The 20,114-nt window shown below is 42.3% G+C and overlaps 1 protein-coding gene across 8 annotated transcripts in view; it reads left to right on the top strand.

Annotated features, from left to right (window-relative positions):
• The window catches only part of HDAC8 (histone deacetylase 8), a 243,617-nt gene extending 225,071 nt beyond the window's left edge, over positions 1–18,546 (top strand). For 5 of the 8 annotated variants that reach the window (XM_045472535.1, XM_045472534.1, XM_045472538.1 and 2 more), the window contains 2 exons: positions 17,286–17,360; positions 17,983–18,546. In XM_045472535.1, coding sequence (XP_045328491.1) covers positions 17,286–17,360; positions 17,983–18,005 — 98 coding nt within the window. In that variant the 3' untranslated portion in view covers positions 18,006–18,546. The remainder of the gene's footprint in view (positions 1–17,285; positions 17,361–17,982) is intronic. The other 3 variants (XM_045472536.1, XM_045472539.1, XM_045472544.1) reach the window with 1 other exon arrangement.
• The last annotated feature ends 1,568 nt before the right edge of the window (positions 18,547–20,114 follow it).

The following is a 20,114-nucleotide window of genomic DNA, read 5'->3' as shown; positions in this document are numbered from 1 at the left end:
TCTGTGTAGGCTTTTTAGTAGTCACTCTGGATATATATTATATATACATAATTTACCACAATCCACTGGTATCAACATTTTACCAGTTTGAGTGAAGTGTATAAACCTTACCTACTTTAAGTCCTTTCCCCTCTCCTCTTTATAACATAATTGTCTTAAATATTTCTTCTACATACATTTAGAACTGCATCAGTGTTATAATTTTTGTTTCAATCATCAAACATAATTTAGAAAACTGAAGATGAGAAAAATCTATTGTGTTTATTCATATTTTTACTCTTTCCATTGTTCTTTCTTCCTTCCTGATGTTCCAAGATACCTTCTGTTATCATGACCTTTTCATTTCAAAACCTTCCTTTAGCTATTCTGTTAGGGTAGGTGTGGTGGCAACAAGTGCTCTTAGTTTTCCTTCCTCTGAGAATATTTTTATTTCCCCTTCATTCCTGAAAAAAATGTTTTCATGGATCTAAATTCTGGATTGACAGTTACTTTCTTGCACCACCTGAAACATATTTTACCACCTCCTTTGGGCCTCCATGGATTTTGATGAGAAAACCACTGTCATGTGAATATCTTTCCCTTATAGTAAGGTTTTGTTTCTGTTTTGCTGCTTTACATACTTTTTTTTTTTTTAACTTTTCAGGAATTTGATTATGATGGGTCTTGGTGTGGATCTCTTTGTATTTATCCAGTTTGGGGTTCAGTCAGATTCTTGAATCTGTAGGTTTATATCTTTTGCCAAATTTGGGGAATCATTAGCTATTATTTCTCCAAATTCTTTTTCAGTCCCATTCTCTTTCTCCTTGCCCTCTGGAACTTTGGTGACATGAATATTAGATCTTTTATCATAGTTCCACATGATCCCTGAGGTTCTCATTTTCTCAGACTATTTTTTGTCTTTTATTCAAATTGGTTAATTTCTATTGTTCTGTATTCCAATTTACTGATTTTCCTCTCCCACTTCTCTCCACTGTGCTGTGGAGCCCATCTGTTGGTTTTTTTCTTTCACTTATTGTATTTTTTAGTTGTAAAATTTCCATTTCGTTTTTCTTTATTTCTTCTATTTCTTTGCTGAGACTTATTCTTTCATTTTTTTTCAAGCAAGTTCATAATTGCTCAGTGAAGTATTTTTATGATGACCCCTTTAAACTCATTGTCAGGTATTTCCAACATCTATGTCATCTCTATGTTGGCATCCATTAATTGTCTTTTTCCCATTCAAGTTGATAGTTTCCTGTTTCTTGGTACGAGTGATTTTCTATTGTATCCTGAAATTTGTAGATCTTTTTATGAAATCTGCATCTTATTTAAATCTTCTGTTTTAGCAGGCTTCCAATAACATCATGCTTGCAGAGAAGGGGGGGGGCACCACTCCATTACTTCCAGGTGGGGATAAAAATCTAGGTTCCCCACTCAGCTGCCATTAACAGCCTAGGGAGAGGTGGGGCATCTCATCTGCTAGACAGGAGTGGAAATTCAGGCTCCCCATTAGAACTCCACTGATACCATCCTGGCTAGGAATGGGAATAGCACTTCATTACTGCTCCCCATGTAGTCTCTAATGATGGCAAAGAGTGGGCCTCCTTGCCATTGAGATAAAAGTTCTGGCTTTCCACTCTACCTTCTCTGACACTATTCTGGGATAGAAGAGGAGCCTGGTAACTGTTAAGCTAATTTTTTATTTCAATGTTTCATACGTGTAACAAATATGTATTTGGTGTTAATATGTGCCAGGCACTATTCTGGGCACCGGTGATAGAGATGTAAATAGTAGGACAGGTAGGGGCGCCTGGGTGGCTCAGTTGGTTGGGTGACCGACTTCAGCTCAGGTCATGATCTTGCAGTTTGTGAGTTGGAGCCCCACGTCGGGCTCTATGCTGACAGCTCAGAGCCTGGAGCCTGCTTCAGATTCTGTGTCTCCCCCTCTCTCTACCCCTCCCCTGCTTGTGCTCTGTGTCTCTCTGTCTCTCAATAATAAACGTTTAAAAAAATTTTTTTAATTTAAAAAAATAATAGGACACGTAAAGGTCTTGCCCATCATGGAGCTTACATTCTAGTGGGGAAGATAGACAATAAGCAAATGAATAAATATTTAATGTTGGTTACTGATAAATTTCAATGGGGTGCTATTTTAGATAGGTGGTCAGTAAAGGCCTCGCTGAGGAAGTGACATTTGGGAATAGAGCTTAATGTAGTAAGGGAAGGAGCTTTGCAAAAATTGGGGTGAAAAACATTCTAGATGAAGAAAAGAGCAAGACCAAAGGCCCTATGGCAGGAATGGATCTGGTGTACAGTTGACCCTTAAACAATGTGACAGTTAGGGGTACCTACCCCCTACATACTTGAAAAACATCTACATATAACTTTTGTTTGTTTTGTTTTTTTTAATTTTTGTCTTTGTTTGGTTTTTTGTGTCCCTGGGTGAGCATGAATGCATATAGCTTTTGAATCCCCAAAAATGTAACTACTAATAGCCTACTATTGACCAGAAAACTTACTGAAACGTAGTCGATTAACATATATTTTGTATATAGATTGTATACTGTATTTTTTCCTGTTTTTAAGTTTTTATTTTAATTCCCATTAGTTAACATACAGTATTATATTAGTTTCAGGTATACAATATAGTGATTCAACACTTTCATACATCACCTGGTGCTCATCACAAATGCACTCCTTAATCCCCATCACCTATTTAACCCAGCCCCCACCCACCTCCCCTCTGATAACCATCAGTTTGTTCTCTATAATTAAGAGTCTATTTCTAGATTTCTCTCTGTGTGTCTTCTTTTCCCTTTGCTCATTTGTTTTGTTTCTTAAATTCCACATATGATGAAATCATACTTGAAATTATATTTGTCTTTCTCTGACTTATTTTTCTTAGCATTATACTCTCCAGATTTATCCATGTTATTGCAAATGGCAAGATTTCATTCTTTTTTTGGCTGAATAGTATTCCAGTGTGTGTGTGTGTGTGTGTGTGTGTGTGTGTGTGTGTATACCACATCATTTTTATCCATTCATCAATTGTTGGACGCTTGGGCTTCTTCCATATCTTGGCTATTGTAAATAATGCTGCTATAAACATAGAGGTGCATTTATCCCTTTGAATTAGTGTTTTTATATTCTTACAATAAAGTAAGGTAGAGAAGAGAAAATGTTATTACAAAATTCATGAGAAAGAATAAATACAGGAGTGCCTAGGTGGCTCAGTCAGTTAAGCATCCAACTTTGGCTCAGGTCATGGTCTCAAGGTTCATGAGATCGAGCCCTACATTGGACTCTGCACTGACAGCACAGAGCCTGCTTGGGAGTCTCTGTCTCCCTTGGTCTCTCTGCCCCTCCCCCCCTCAAAAATAAACATTTAAAAAAAGAAAGAGGAAATACATTTACAGTATTGTACTGTAAAAAATCCATGTATAATTGGACCAAAGCTGTTCAAACCAATGTTATTCAAGGGTCAATTGTATATGTTTTAATGTGTATTGGAAAGAAATATAACTATCACATTAAACTCTGGTGATTTCACAGATATCACTTAGGATAAAGTTAAGTTTTTTAAAAAAGTTGGTATAAAATAGGTTTCCACATAAGTGGTATGTAAATATGACAAATTTCTTGACAGTATTGAAGTTTGGGAAACAAATCTGTCTCTGAGGTAGATAATGTTATTAGCTCCATTTAACAGATGAGAGAACCAAGGCTTAGGAAGATTGATTAGTTTATGCAAGTTTAGAGCAAGTGAGGGAGCTGGAATTCCACTTAAGAAACTGAAGGTCATGCCCAACTTTTAAAAGAGAAAATATGGAATTTTCCTTCTTCCTGGTGGGAATTGCTGTTGTTATATATAACAAACCAAGGAATTTTGAAGAATAAGTGGAGGCCTTTAATGTGTTTAATTTTTTTTCTGTTTTCCCAAAGTACATGCCTAAAGCAATTATATCACTTATTCCCCTCCAGCTTTTAGCTCTAAAATAATCAAGAGACAGGACGCCTGGGTGGCTCAGTCAGATGAGCATCCAAATCTTGATTTAGGCTCAGGTCATGATCCCAAGGTCATGGGATCGAGCCCCACATTGGGCTTCATGCTGAGGTGTAGCCTGCTTGAGATTCTCTCTTTCCCTCTGTCCCCTCTCCCCCACTCATGCTGTCTACTAAAATTTTTTTTTTTAATGTTTATTTATTTTGAGAGAGAGAGAGACAGAGCACCAGGAGGGGAGGGGCTGAGAGAAAGGGGGAGACACAGAATCTGAAGCAGGCTCCAGGCTCTGAGCTGTCAGCACAGAGCCAAATGCAGGGCTTGAACTCATGAGCTGTGGGATCATGACCTGTGCCAAAGTCAGAGGCTCAATGAACTGAGCCACCCAGGCACCCCTCTCTAAAATAAATTTTTAAGAAATAAAATAATCAGGGGACAAAAGAGAGGTCAGAACTTATTAGAGAGGAGGCTCTTAACTATTAAGAACTAGCTGAGGGTTGCTGAAGGGGAGGAAGGGGGATGGGTTAAACCGGTGATAGGGATTGAGGAGGGCACTTGTGATGAGCACTGGGTATTGTATGTAAGTGATGAACCACTAAGTTTTACTCATGAAACTAATATTACACTATATGTTAACTAACTAAAATTTAAATAAAAACTTGAAACAGTAAAAGAATAAAGTAAACTGCATTTTTCTATTTAAAAAAAAAAGAACTTATTAGAGAAAATAAGGTAAAACACTCAGAGTTCTAGAATGCTTTACTGTTGACAATTCCCTCAATCTACCTGGAGGCCCTTTAACCAACTGAGATTCAGGTACTGTCTTTAGCATAGCTGCCAAATCCAGCAGTGCCAATAGGCATTTTATGCCAGAGTAAACAGGCCCAGCCTCCATGGCCTTGATGCTGAGGGACAGTCTTTGCAGGACTCTCACCACAAAGTTCCAGGGCAAGCTCTACAGACATCCCATCCTCTGGACTCCTCTGCTATACCTGGACAGGGACATCTGCAAGCTACAGTCAGGCCACCAAAGGAGCTCTCAGTGTTTTAAGAAAGAGAAGCATCTTTATAGGCTTCTGGTTTACCCACATCCTTCTGCCTCTATGCAGCTCCAAGCATATTTTGGAGGGAGATTTCATAAAGATTTCGAAATTGAGTTAAAATTTCAAGTCTATTGTGACATGCAAATTAGTCCTGCTTGCCCGTTGGCAGCAATGCAGCTGAAGTGCCTAGAGACGGGCCATAAAATGAAAACATCAAAGTGATTAAATGTGCCCGAAGAGCATAATTGAGTGCATGAATAAGAGAAAATAAAACAAATTGATTTTCTCCAGTGCCAGAAAAACAGAATAATTGAGAACAAAATAATAGACTTTGAAGTAATCAAAATGAGGAATGTACCATAGTGACATAGAAAGAGCCAGTTGTGGGGGAGATTTATTGTGTTTCTGTTATCATTTTTACAACTTTAATTTCATTAGCTAATAAATACAAATCAATTGAAAAATCAGTCAACCAGAAAGAAGGCAGTCCCAAGCCAAGATTTTTATTCACATCTCTAAAACAGGCTGAGGCAGTGATCCTTAGTCTATTTTCATAGGCACACATATCCCCCGTGAGCTGGAAAACAAGTTCTGGGAGGCCTCTCTGCTTTGGAGGTGATGATGTTCTGTTCTGGCAGTCGCTTTCCACATTATAAGTTTACAGATTCAACTTTCAAAAGGGTGACTTTTATACCCTGCCAATATTTCCAACAGAATTGCCTGAGTACGGCATCTTGGTTTACAAAGATGACGTTTTCATGGCACTGACCAGCTCCTATGGTCTTGCACTGGGTCTTTCTGAATTTCCGCAGTGGAGGCAGCGGCAGGTCCAGCAACAACAGCAGGATTACCTGCCACTCTTCAATACTGATGAGCATCTGTGGCTCACTGCTACCATGGTCATCCCCCCACCCCCTTACGCCCTCCCCTCCACACACACGTGCTCATGTGCAGTACATGAAGATCTATTCTAAAACACATAAAGGCCAGCAAGAGTATGACACCCCTTTGGTTTCCAGCCTGGGAACCATGATGCTGGGGAAATCAGAGGAGGGAAGCTGGGCTGGGAGACTTCTCATGCTGACTGTAGCAACAGAGCACTGGGGACAGCAAGCTATGCTGGGACCGGGTTTTGGAACGTCACACAGCAAGCATGAGATCAATGCAGAACTATTTTTATGGCTCCTCCAAGGAAAGAATCCATCCACCCTACTCTTCAGCTGTTCATGGCTGGGCTCGGTGGCCCTTCACCTCAGGATCCACAGTGGTGGCTAATGTGACTCAGATTGCAGTTTTTCCTTTCACAGACCCTTGAGCTGCTCTGGCAGCTGTTGGCACTTCCAGATGTTCATGACACACCCTACCTTCAGGGCTCCACAGTTAGCAGCCATGCCTTTGGCTCCAGTAAAGGTCTTTGGGACCATTGGGACTGTAAACCGTGGTCTACAGGAGGAGTTGGCAGTGCAGAGACTGGCACTACTTGCTGGCTCAATCAGGATGGCATAGTTAATACATTGTGCCTGCCAGGCAATTTGTGCTGGAAAATTTATCTTACAGGAAGCACCTAGATGCTGAAAGGAGTCTCTCTGACCTTCTGGTGGCATCTGAGCCTAATCATGATGTGCATTGAGGTGAACAGGGAATGTTAGCATTTAGCTCCTTTGTGCAAGAGAAAAGTTTATCCCCAGTTCAGGCCTAAAACCCCAGCTTCCATTTCCCACTGGTGTTTGGGTGGAGCAAAACGGAGCAAATGAATTTCACAACTCTAAAGCATTATACAGATGTAAGGCTGTGTTATTCTTCCTGCCACTGCTATTCCCATTATCCTGGATTTCCCAGCCCAGAATTTTTGTCTGAAAAAGAAATATGGAGAAAGCACATGGACCAAGGAACCTGGAGCTGCAACTCCAAAACAGCTGGAAGGCATTGCCCAGCCCAGCAGATAAAGCACTCCAGGCCAAGCTCCACAGGCTGGCTAGCAGACAAGCAGCCCACTCCTGTGATGTCACCTCTACAGTTACTTGTGCCTATCCCTCCACATGGAGCCAGCAGATTTAGGCACAGGAGGGGAGAAAAAATGAATCATAAGCTATTTTAGAAATTACTTCAATTCTGTTTGAGACTGCAGTAGTCCCTTGCAAGCTAAGACCAGAAGCTTGGTGGGATTAATCCACAGCCTCAGGTTCTAATTCAGGTCAGAGGCTGACAAGTGGTAATTGGTGGTTATACTTAATTGTCATTGAAAGGCTTCCTGATGACAGGAGGGATCTACATTCCAAGGCAAGCAATACAGTTGATAATTAAGAGCTTAAATTAAATCAGCCATCCATATCAGCACATGCCCAAGGCTTCGTAGAAGTCTCCTGTTCTGCCATTGTTCCTAGGTAGAGTGTGAGACCCTCAAGCATGATTAGGAGGGTAGCAGCTGGAAAACTTCCTCTAGCCCTAGACCATGCTAGATGGGCCTCCTCCCCATCTTAAAATCATTCAGAGGCTCCCCATAGCTTCTAGGGTAGGGCCAAAGCCTTCTAGGTCCTTGGTGATCTGGCCTCAGACCATCCCTTCAACCTCATTGCCCGCCTTCCCTGACCCTCATCCTGTGTTCTGGCCACAAAAACTTTGAAGTTGCCTTTATGTATGTCTGGAACATTCTCTCCTCCTTGCCCTTAAAGGTGCTGCCTCCTCTGTGAAGCCTTCCACACCCTTTCTTTATATGCCCTAAGCACTCTGTACAGACTGGTATTTTATTGCCTTGTTATGGACTAGGATGTGTTTGCCTCCAAAAGTGCCTTCCTCACTGGACAGAGAACTTCTTGAGGGCAAGAACTATTTTTCGTTCTCCTCTGTGACCTCAGCACCCAGCACAGGGTCTAGCCCATTGTAGACAACAGTAAAGATTTGTGAAATGAATGGACAGAGACGGGGACCAAATTGGGTTGAGGGAGCTGGATGGCAGGGGGTGGGTGGGGTACTATCCACTATTCTCAGATACTAGAGGCAGAACAGCCTGGGCACCAGCTGTCCAAGAGCAATCCCTACAGTCACTTTTCCCAAAATGTGCCTCACGTACCTCTGTATGAGAGAAAATTTGAGGTGACACAAAGATATTTTCCATTTTAATAACTATATTAATTTTAATGTATTTTTAATGTTTATTTTTGAGAGAGAAAGAGACAGAGCATGATCAGGGGAGGGGCAGAGAGAGGGAGACATAGAATCCAAAACAGGCTCCAGGCTCTGAGCTGTCAGCACAGAGCCCAACGCGGGGCTCAAACTGGTCAACCAAGAGATCATGACCTGAGCCGAAGTCAGACACTTAACCAACTGAACCAGCCAGGTGCCCCTAATGTATGTTTTAAAATGTACTAAACACATCAAGTCCGTTGATGATGATGATGATTACTACTACTACTTAGTATAGATGAGGCCCAAATAGGTATTAAAAATTCTAAAGTGAGCTGATATAAAGAAAAATATTGTCACTATCAATACAGGTAGTGATATGACAACATACCTGAAAGAGGTACCCATATCATGGAAGTTTGGGAAACACTTTTCAACAGTCCTAAATTTACTTCTGTGTTCCTCTGAGGTGCCACTCAGCCTCCAAGTACTCTGGGATCACCCCAGCGTTCCTCCAAACTGCTATGACACTGATTTTCTTCAGAAATCATTTGCCACTTGGCCTGGTGGCATGGATGCTCCTTTTGTAAGCATATGTTGGCTCTCCCCAACCACATTTATAAGAGGTAAGAGCAATGACCAAACTTTAAGCCTCTGTGAGCTGAATAGGAAAGTGCTTTATTAGCTGCCCTATAGATCTACAGATGTCCATTTCTTCAATGAATATTTTTGGGCACCTATTATGTGCCAGGAAGTGTTGAGGGTGCTAAAAGTAGAGTGATGAACAAGACAGACAAGGGTTCTGCCCTCATAGAGCTTGTGAGTGGATACAGACATAGTCAAATAAACACACAAGATGTTTTCAGTGTGCTAAGTGGATTGAAGAAAACTAAACACAATAATGTGACAGAAAATAGTGACAGGGTGGGGGTGGCCACATAGATTGGCATTCACAAGGCCTCTCAGAGATAACTTTTATTTCAAGAGAGAGAGAGAAAGAGTGCACAAGTGGTGGAGGGACTGAGAGAGAGGGAGACAGAGAATTCCAAGCAGGCTCCACACTGTCAGTGCAGAGCCTGATGTGGGGCTTGAACTCATGAACCGTGAGATCAAGAGTCACCCACTCAACCAACTGAACCACTCAGGCACTCCAGAGATAACTTTTGAATTGAGACCTAAATCATGAGAAGAGTCAGAAATGGGACTATCCAGGGACAGAACATTCCAGGCAGAAGGAACAGCAAATGCAAAGAAGGGGAAAACCCTAAGAGAGAAAAATGACTCGTGTGTTCTAGCAACACAAAGAAGCCCTATGTGGCTAGAACAGAGTAAGTAAGAGGGTGGTGGTAGGAGACAGGAGATAGCCACCAGAACCTTCAGGGCTTGGCAGCTAAGTAGTTTGGATTTTCTTCCAAGTGTGATTAGAAGCCATAGAAGATTTTGAACATAGAAGTGATATGGTCTGACCTAAGTTTTAACAAAACATTCTAGCTGCTATATAGAAAATAGGCTGTAGGGAACAAAGATGGAAGCAGAGAGACCAATTTTGGGACTATTAGGGTTGTCCATGCAAGAGGTGATAGTGGTTTGGAGTAAAGTTAGAGCAGTGAAGGATGGACAGAAGTGGGTGAATTTGGAACCTATTGTGGAGGTAGAATTGACAGGACTCACTAATGGATTGAAAGGGAGGTTGTAAATGAAGGAGGAAATACAGATGACCCCTAGTCAATGTCACAGAGAAAAAAAAAAGCCCAAGGAACTGTTCCATGTCTGCACTGTCCAATATAGTCACCATTTGCCACACACGGCCATTTAAATTGAAGTTAATTAAAATTAAATAAAATTTAAAATTCACCTCCTCACTTGCATTAGCCATATTCCAACCTCTCAATAGCCGCATGTAACTAGTGCTACCATCTTGGGCGGCATAGCTATAGAACGGTTTAATCATAACAGGAAGTTCTATTGGACCATGCTACTCTATATTTTAAAAAGTAAAGAATACAAGAATAAAAAAACAAGCCACAGACTGGGAGAAAAATTTGCAAAATGCATATCTAATAAAGGATGGGTATACAAAATATACAAAGAACTCTTAAAACTCAACAATAAGAAAACAATAACCCAGGGTGCCTAGGTGACTCAGTCATTTAAGCATCCAACTCTCTTGGTTCTGGCTCAGGTCATGATCTCACAGTTCATGAGTTCAAGCCCAACATCGGGCTCTGCACTGAGGGCACAGAGCCTGCTTGAGATTCTCTCTCTCCTTCTCTCTCTCTCTCTCTCTGCCCCTCCCTCTCTCTCTCTGTCTCTCTCTCTCTCTCTCTCTCTCAAAATAAATAAACATTTGTTTAAAAAAGAAAACAATAACTCAATTAAGAAATGGGCCAAAGACTTTAACAGACACCTCACCAAAGAAAATAGACAAATGGCAAGTAAGAGTATGAAAATATGCTCAGTATCATGTCACTAAGGAATTGCAAATTAAAACAATGAGATACCACTACATGCCTATTAGAAGACCTAAAACCCAAAACACTGACAGCACCAAACACTGATAAGGATGTGGAAAAACAGCAACTCTCATTCATTGCTGGTGGGAATGCAAAATGGTACAGCCACTTTGGAAGACAACTGGCAGTTTCTTCCAAAGGTTTTTTTAAGTTATTTACTTATTTTGAGGGGGGAGGGGCAGAGAGAGAGGGAGAGAGTCCCAAGCAGGCTCTGCACTGTCAGCACAGAGCCCAACACGAAGCTCGAACCCACAAACTGTGAGATCATGATCTGAGCTGAACCCAAGAATCAGATGCTTCACCGACTAAGCCACCCAGGCGCCCCTCTCCCAAAGTTCTAACATGCGATCTAGCAGTCACACTCCTTGCTAGTTACTCAAATAAGTTGGAAACTCATGTCCAACCAAAAACCTGCATATAAATATTTATAATTGCTTTATCCATAATTGCCAAAACTTGGGAGCAACGAAGATGTCCCTCTGTAGATAAATGGATAAACAATTATGGTATAGCCAGACAATGGAATGTTTGCCAGTGTTAAAAACAAATGAACTCTCAAGCTACTAAAAAGATGTGAAGGAAACTTAAATGCAATTGCTGAGTGAAGGAAGACAGTCTGTAAAGGTTACACACTGTATGATTTCAACCATATGACATTCTCAAACAGGCAAAACTACAGACAGTAGAAAGGTCAGTGGGTGCCAGGGCTTTGGGGAAAGGAAGGGACAGATGAATAGATGCAGCACAGGATTTTCAGGGCAGTGAAGTTATTCTGTGTGATACTGTAATGGTGGATACATAAAGTTATACACTTGAGTTAAGTGTCTGACTTTGGCTCAGGTCATGATCTTGTGGTTCATGGGTTTAAGCCCCGTGTCAGGCTCTGTGCTGACAGCTCAGAGCCTGGAGCCTGCTTCAGATTCTGTGTGTCTCTCTCTCTCTGTCCCTCCTCCACTTGCATTCTCTGTCTCTCTCTCAAATAAATAAATAACATTATGCACTTGTCAAAACTCATAGAATTATACGAGAGTGAACCTTAATGTAAAGTATGGATTTTACTTGATAATAATGTGTTAATATTCATTCCTCAATTATAACAAATGTACCACGCTAATGCAAAATGTTGATAATAGGGGAAACTGCTAGGGGAGGCAAGAGACAGGAGGATATGAGTATTCTTGGTACTTGCTCAGTTTTTCTGTAAACCTAAAACTGCCCTAAAAATAAAGTCTACTAATTAAAAAAAAAAGACTAAAGAAAGTGCTCACTAGCACCTAGTGCCTGGCAAAGAATACATACTCCATAAATGTTTATTGAATAAATGCATGAACAAATGAGTCAGTTGATCAATGAATTGATAGAACCCAGGCCTCCTGAGTCCTGCTTCAGTCCTCCTTCTTCTACATCAGAGGTGGAATGATCATATACTTTGTTGTCCAAACCGAGATATTTGAGGGTAAAATGGGGTGTTGTAGTTGGAGTCCAGAATTGTCACAGAGATAATCCAAATATCACAAACTGGGAGCCTATGAGCCACATCTTGCCTCCAAAGTTGTTTTATTTGGCCTCACATATTGATATCTTAAAAAATGAAAATTGGGGCACCTGGGTGGCTCACTTGGTTAAGCCTCTGACTTTGGTTCAGGTCATGATCTGGTGGTTTATGAGTTCCAGCCCCACGTTGGGCTCTATGCTGACAGCTCAGAATCTGGAGCCTGCTTCAGATTCTGTGTCTCCCCCTCTCTCTGCCCCTCCCATGCTCATGCTCTGTCTCTCTCTGTCTCTCCATAATAAATAAACATTTAAAAAAAATTTTTTAAGTGTAAATCAATTTTCCATATTTAACACTGCAGAAACTTTACATAAAAATGTGAATTTCTGGAGCACCTAGTTGGCTCAGTCAGTTAAGCATCCAATTCTTCTTTTTCAATGTTTTTATTTTATTTTTGAGAAGGAGAGAGAGACAGAGCATGAGCAAGGGAGAGGCAGGGAGAGAGGGAGACACAGAATCCAAAGCAAGCTCCAGGCTTCAACTGTCAACACAGAGCCCGATGCAGGGTTTGAACCCGCAAACCGTGAGATTATGACCTGAGCCAAGGTTGGAGGCTTAACTGACTGAGCCACCCAGGCATCGTTTTTTTTTTTTTTTTTTTTTTTTTTTTTTTTATCATCCAACTCTTGATTTCAGCTCAGGTTATGATCTCGCAGTTCATGAATTTGAGCCCCACATCGGGCTCTGTGCTGACTGCATGAAGCCTGCTTGGGATTCTCTCTCCCTCTCTGTCTCTGTCCCTCTCCTTCTCTTTCTCTCTCAAAATAAATATACTTTTTAAAAGTGTGAAGTTTTAATCTCTCTTGGAAAATAGATCTGGTCACACTAGGACCAACTTCCTGCTCAGTAGTAAATGTGAGACTGGATAGCAGCTGCCTCTTTTGTGAAAATGTACCTTCCTCTTTGCCACAAACCCCACCATTCCCTGTTGCATCTCCTACCATATGCCAAGTGTGAATTTCCATTTATCATCTCACATATGCTGTTTTGCTTTTGTTTTCTTTTGTAATAGAAGTAAGAAAAGAGGGAACTATTGCTTCTATTCAGGTCATGATTGTAAGTAAGAAAAAGAACAAAGGATCAAGAAGGCTCCATATGTCTTGCCCTAAATATGCTTTACTCACATACAGTACATCCTTGACCTCTATAAGCATTTACATTTGCCTCCTCTGGTCTGTACTCTGTCTTCCCAGGCCCTAGACCATGCTGGCCTTTAGAATTTTCTCAGGCTGCCACCCACTGCTGGAAAAGCTAGATGTAGGGGGGAAACAATGGGCATTATTTAAGCTTACATTTTTATTGTTACCCAAACTCAATATTGCTCATCATCAACTTTTGGTGGAAATTATTTCTGTTGTTTTTCTTAATTGCCTCCAAATGTAACTGGAGAGTGAGACAGAACAGCAGAGAATACAGCACCCACCTTTCCTTTCTGTGAACATGTGTTGTTGGAGTACTCAGACATGAAATTTTGTTTATCTGTGCATTCACTCAGTCATCAAGCTCTGGCTACACTTACAGATGCAAGGACCCCTAGCTTCAGCATCAGGATCCCCTATAGGTTTTCCTCAGAAGAAGCAACAATACAAGCAAAGGCCCACATGGAGATGGGAAAGTATGGATGGGGCAAATTTAAGCTAAGGGGTTGGACTTCATTTATAAGTAGTGAGGAGCTGTTGAAGGATTTTTGGAGCAGAGAAGGCATGTGAACACAGCTACCAATGGTGTGCGGGACAGCTCCAGAGGCAGGAGCAGCAGTTAAGAGACTATTGCGGTGACCTGAGTGATGAGATATGTGACTAAGTTGGGGAGGGTGGAATAGAAAGGAGAAGACGGAGATGGGGAGGAGCGCCTGGGTGGTTCAGTTGGTTAAGCATCCGACTTGGGCTCAGGACATGATCAAGCGGTCCATGAGTTTGAGCCCAGTGTCGGACTCTGGGCTGACAGCACAGAACCTGGTTGGGATTCCCTCTCTCTCCCTCTCTCTGCCCCTCCCCCACTTGCTCCCTCTAGTTCTCTCTGGATCAAAATAAATAAATAAACATTTAAAAAAGGAAGGGGAGGACAAAGTTGAGAGGCATCTTGAGATTAGGCTTGGCAAATCATTAGATGTGGAGGAGGCTTGAACCAAGAGATGAAGAATCAAAGATTATCCAGAGATGATGAGCCCTAAGGGTTTAAAACACCAAAACCGTGATCCAAAAAATTAAATTTTGTTTTGCAACAGTTAAGAGAACAAAAAGACAAGTTACATATTGAGATAAAATATTTTCAAATCGTGCACCTAACAACAGATGTGTATCTAGAATATATAAAGAACTCTCCAAACTCAACAGTAAAAAAAAAATCCAATCAGCAAAAGACATGAAGGGGATATACAGACGACAAATAAGCACATGAAAAGATGTTCAACATCATTCACCATTAGGAAAATGCAAATTGAGACCACAGTAAAAGATCTCTACACACATATAGGAATGGCCAAAATAAAAACTGGTGAAACCACCAAATGCTGACAAAAATGCTGAGAAACTAGATCCCTTATACATTGCTGGTGGAAATGCACAATGGTATGACCACTCTAGAAAACAGTTTGACAGTTTCTTATCAAACTAAGCAATTGCTCTCTTGGGCATTTATCCCAGAGAAATGAAAACTATGGTCACAAAAATTTCTACATGAATGTCCATAGCAGCTTTATGTGTAATAGCCCCACATTGGAAACAATGCAGATGCCCTTCAATGGCTGATGCACACTCTGGTGCATCCAGACCATGGAATCCTACTCTGCGGTAAAAAGGAACAAACTTAACATACAACTTGAATGGATTATAAGGGCCATATGCTGAGCAAAGAAAGCTAATCTCAGGGGCGCCTGGGTGGCTCAGTTAAACGTCCAACTTTGGCTCAGGTCATGATCTCACGGTTCATGAGTTTGAGCCCCACATCGGGCTCTGTGCTGACAGCTCGGAGCCTGGAGTCTGCTTTGGATCTGTGTTTCCCTCTCTGTCTGCCCCTCTACCGCTCATGCTCTGTCTCTCTCTCTCTCAAAAATGAATACATATTTTTAAAAAAATTTATGAAAGAAAGCCAGTCTCAAAAGGTCATATACAAAATTATAGAACTGGAGACCAGATTGATTGTTAGAGGTTAGAGATTAGGGGGAGTTACTGTAACAAGGTACCATGAGGGGAATCCTTGTGGTGATGGGATAACATTCTGTATCTTCTTGTGGTGGGGATTACACAAATCTACATGTGATAAAACTGCAGAGAACTGTACATTTACAAACACAGAAACACACACACACACACACACACACACACACACACAAATGTGTGCATGTAAAACTGGTAAAATCTGAATGTGGTCTGTGAATTGTACCAATACCAATTTCCTGGGTTTGATATTTAAATAATCATTAAGAAAGATGTTGCCACTTGAAGAAACTTATTGAAGGGTACCTCTTGGTATTTTTTTTCAACTTCCTATAAATCTATAATAATTGAAAAATTAAAAAGTTAAGTACTCCCCCAAAAAGGAATAAGTTGTTGATACACCTAAAAGTTTGCATGACACACAAAGGAAGTGTGCTGCATGAAAGAAGCCAATCGTAAAAGGTTATACACTGTGGTTTTTTTAATTTTTTAATGTTTATTTTTCAGAGAGAGAGAGAGAGAGCACAAGTGGGGGGGGTGGGCAGAGAGAGAGAGAGACACAGAATCCGAAGCAGGCTCCAGGCTCTGAGCTGTCAGTGGAGAACCCAATGCGGGGCTCAAACTCAAGAACCACGAGATTATGACCAGACCTGTGTTGGACGTTTAACTGCCTGAGCCACCCAGGTGTCCCTACACTGTGTTTTTTTTTTTTTTTTTTTTTTAATGTTTATTTATTTTTTTTTTAATGTTTTATTCATTTTTGAGACAGAGAGAGACAGAGCATGAACGGGGGAGGGGCAGAGAGAGAGGGAGACACAGAATCGGAAACAGGCTCCAGGCTCTGAGCCATCAGCCCAGAGCCCGACGCGGGGCTCGAACTCACGGACCGCGAGATCGTGACCTGGCTGAAGTCGGACGCTTAACCGACTGTGCCACCCAGGCGCCCCAGCCTACACTGTGTTTTTATTCCATTTAAATGACATTCTGAAAAAGACAACACATAGTGATGGAGAATAGATCAGTGATTGCCAGGTGGTAAGAGAGGAAGGAGAGGATGTGACTGCCAAGGGATAGCTTAGGGAATTTTAGAGGGTAATGGGACTATTCTGTGTCATAAATCTATACATGTGTTAAAAATCATAGAACTATCCATACAAATCAATTTTCTTGTATGTTAAGTTAAAAATAAAACTAGAGGGTGCCTGGCTAGCTCAGCCAGAAGAGCATGCAACTCTTGATCTCAGGGTTGTGAGTTTGAGCCCTGCGTTGGATGTAGAGATTTCAAAATACATACATACATACATACATACATACATACATACATTAATCTAGATAGGCAAGTGGGTGCTGATTTGTTTTTTCTTTCATTCCTACCTCAATTCACTCAGCCATTTGTTGAGCACCTGCTGTGTGTGGGCACTGTGCTAGACTTTAGAGATCAATCAAAAGTAAGACAGCCCAAGGGTGCCTGGGTGGCTCAGTTGGTTAAGCTTCTGAGTCTTGATTGCAGCTCAGGTCGTGATCTCATGGTTCATGGTATAAAGCTCTGTGTTGGGCTCTGTGCTGACAACATGAGAGCTCTCTCTCTCCCTATCTCTCTGTCTCCCTCCCTCTCTCTCAAAATGAATAAATAAACTTAAAAAGACAGTAAGACAGGGGTGCCTGGATGGCTTGGTCAGTTAAGTGTTGACTTCAGCTCATGTCATGATCTCACAGCTCATGAGTTCGAGCCCCAGCTGACAGCTTGGAGCCTGGAACCTGCTTTGGATTCTGTGTCTCCCTCTCCCTCTCTGCCCCTCCCCTGCTCACACTCTGACTCTGTCTCTCTCTCTCAAAAATAAATAAACATTTAAAAAAATTTTTTTAATGTAAGACAGCCCAGGTACCTGCCTTCATGGGGCATTCTTCCTGTTTCAGAGGAGAAGCTGTCAGTAGTGTCTGGAGCCCAGTGTTTGGGGAAGTGGGGCAAGAAGAAAGCTGTGGAGAGACCAAGTGAGCAAATTTTTCATTCCTGGAGCTCAGTCCTATAGGATTTCAAGTGCTCACTTATCCCTAAAAGACCCTTAGGCCTGAGTGCGGGGGAGGGGGAAGCTCCCAATTCATATTTCATGGGTCATCACAAGAGAAACTGCTAGAAGTGTTGTGGCCTGCTAAGTCAGGAAGAAATGTTGAGAGTGGGGGAAGATTTGATGCAGTTAGTGAAGAGTGAATTCTGAAAAGTTGCCTGGATTTGTGTGTGTGTGTGTGTGTGTGTGTCTTAAATAATCATCTGTTTAGCCCATGACTCTGTGGATTGGCAATTGGGCTGGGCTCAGCTGGGCGGTTCTTCTGCTGGTTTTGGCGGGGTTCACCCAACACTGCAGTCAGCTGGCTGCCAAAGGCCTCACTCACTTGTCTGGTGGGTAACTGGTGGTTGTGAGGGTAACTGAACCATGTGTCTCTCACCATCCAGGAGGCTAGCCTGGGCTTGTTCATATGTCAGGGTCCCTGTGTTCCCAACAGCAGCAAGAGAACAAGTCCCCAGTGCAAATGCTTTAAAAAAAAAAAAAAAAAAGCTTTATCGAGGTATAATTCATGTATGTTACCTGAATTTTGTTTTCTCTCCTGTTTGCAGGGAATCTGAAGCATGTGGTCTAGTTGACAAAAAGAGATCAGGTTTCCAGAGCTGAGGAACAGTGCCTGTAATGAAGACAGCGTGTTTATGCGAGCAGTGTGTGGAATTTGTGACTGCAGGGGAAATTTGGAAGAAATTACTTCCTGAAAATTTCCAAGGGGCACCATGTGGCAGCTGGCCTCCTGGGGTGAGGCAGGCAAGCACCCCAGAGGCCTCAACTAGGCCTAGGGGAAGAGAGAGATTTCCAGCATTTAAAGTGTTTATTTTTTAAAAACACACAAATGCCATTTTTAATCTTTGAAAATTATTTTTAAGCGAGTGGGGAGGGAGTATTTTTATTTTCTTAAAGGAGACATCAGAGGCTGGAGGAAAGTGTGAAGCTTGGGTCACAGGTTTGCGGGGTGGGGAGAACCAAGAGGCAGGGTTTGGGCTTCAGTACCTTCCAGATGGAGTCTTTAGGGGAGGGGGACGGGTTGGCAGAATGGGAGGTGGGGAGAAATCTACCTGTGTTGTTTTTAGGATTATGGATCTATTTTGTTTTTTAATAAAATCTTTGAAAACCTACCTCTTTGTCCCATCATCCTCTTGTAAAGTGCTCCTGACAGTGCACACAGTTCTGGACATTTCCTCTCACCGAAGTATCAAGACTAACCCTGATGCTTCCAGGTTTTGTTCTGGCCCAGTCTGGGAAGCTGACTCTGAGTGCGGGATCCCCGACCCCTCCCTGAGGAACTGGTGTGTCCTCTCTAAGTCCTGGGGACAGAAGGTCCAAGCTGTCCTGTGCCAGGGGCTCATCCAGGACTCCAGAGAAGACGGGCACAGCAACCAGGGAGAGGTCCCGCTGCTGGCCCTATGGGGAGAAGCTATTCCCCTCCCTGGGAGCCCTTTAGGGATGGGAAGGGTAGGAGGCTCACAGATCTAAGGAGGCGCATTTTGATGGATAGTGAGGATACTTGCCTGTCAAATGTAGATAATCAGTACACTTGATTGCAATGGGATACAATTTTTACTGTAATCTGGGGGTGGGAGGGAGTGAAGGTGGCAAAATGTGGATGGGGAATAACAGAGAGAGAGAGTGCTAAAGCAGAAGGGACAGCAAAATATCATGATTTCATGATTTGATTCACCAAGTATTTATGAAGCTCTTTCCACTCCTGGGATTAGGATAGGAGACAAGAATGCAGCCCCATCCTGGCCATCTAGGAACTCCCAGACAGGGCAAAGGAGGAGGGAAAGAACCAGATCCCAACATATTTCCACTCTGCTACCAGCATGAATCCAGAGGTGTAGGAGTGTTGAGGAAAGAGCCACTCGCCCAGCCAGGACAGCATCACGGAGCATTTTAAAGGGGGTGATATTTGAGCCAGGCCTCTTAGGGTGAGTTGTATTTCTCCAGGCCTCAGAGAGGGGGATGGGCATTCCGCAGAAGGGAGTGGAAAAAGCCTTGACCGTATCCAGGATGGGAATAGCCAAGCTTTCATTAAACAACATTGGGGCGCCTGGTTGGCTAGGAATACCAGTCACTCCAAATGCCCACTATTCTAATTATACATGCTCAGCTTAAGGGCACTTTTACTTATACCCAAAAGAAGGGGGATTAAAAAAAAAATAAGAGGGTGGAGGCACTGAATGAGGCAGTTGGGGGTGGGGGAGGCCAAGGAAGGTAAAATGGGAAGTCTGAATTCCAAGCCTACAAGAGACCACCCAGCAAGGTTTGTTGTCTCAAAGGCTTGCTTAATCCGGTTGCGGGGTGTGGGGGTGTGGGGGGGTCCTCTATACCAGCGATCCACGTCCAAAGCCATCACCCAAATTCCTGTGAAGTCCTCATCCCTAAGAGGTAACCACCTGGTAAAGTGGTAAATGCTAGTGATCCATTTTCCTTTCAAGGAGAACAGACCTGAATGAAAAGGAACTTTTTTCCACTGGACAGCCAATGCCACCTTCTTTTCACCTTAACTAACTACTGCTGTCTTAGCCCGACCTCTGACCAACAGCACCAAAGCAAGCTGTAGCACTGACCCGCTGCTGGACATCCCAGAGGCCAGGCTTGTTCCTGACAGTGCACCACCTCAATGGCCTTCAGGATTCCTTTTTATTTGGTTCTTGTTGAAAATGTTAGGCTAGAGTGCCTG

Source organism: Leopardus geoffroyi, chromosome X, assembly GCF_018350155.1.
Source record: "Leopardus geoffroyi isolate Oge1 chromosome X, O.geoffroyi_Oge1_pat1.0, whole genome shotgun sequence".
Lineage (NCBI taxonomy): Eukaryota > Metazoa > Chordata > Mammalia > Carnivora > Felidae > Leopardus > Leopardus geoffroyi.
The sequence above is the reverse complement of the archived record's forward strand: the minus strand, read 5'-3'. Positions and strand labels throughout refer to the sequence as shown.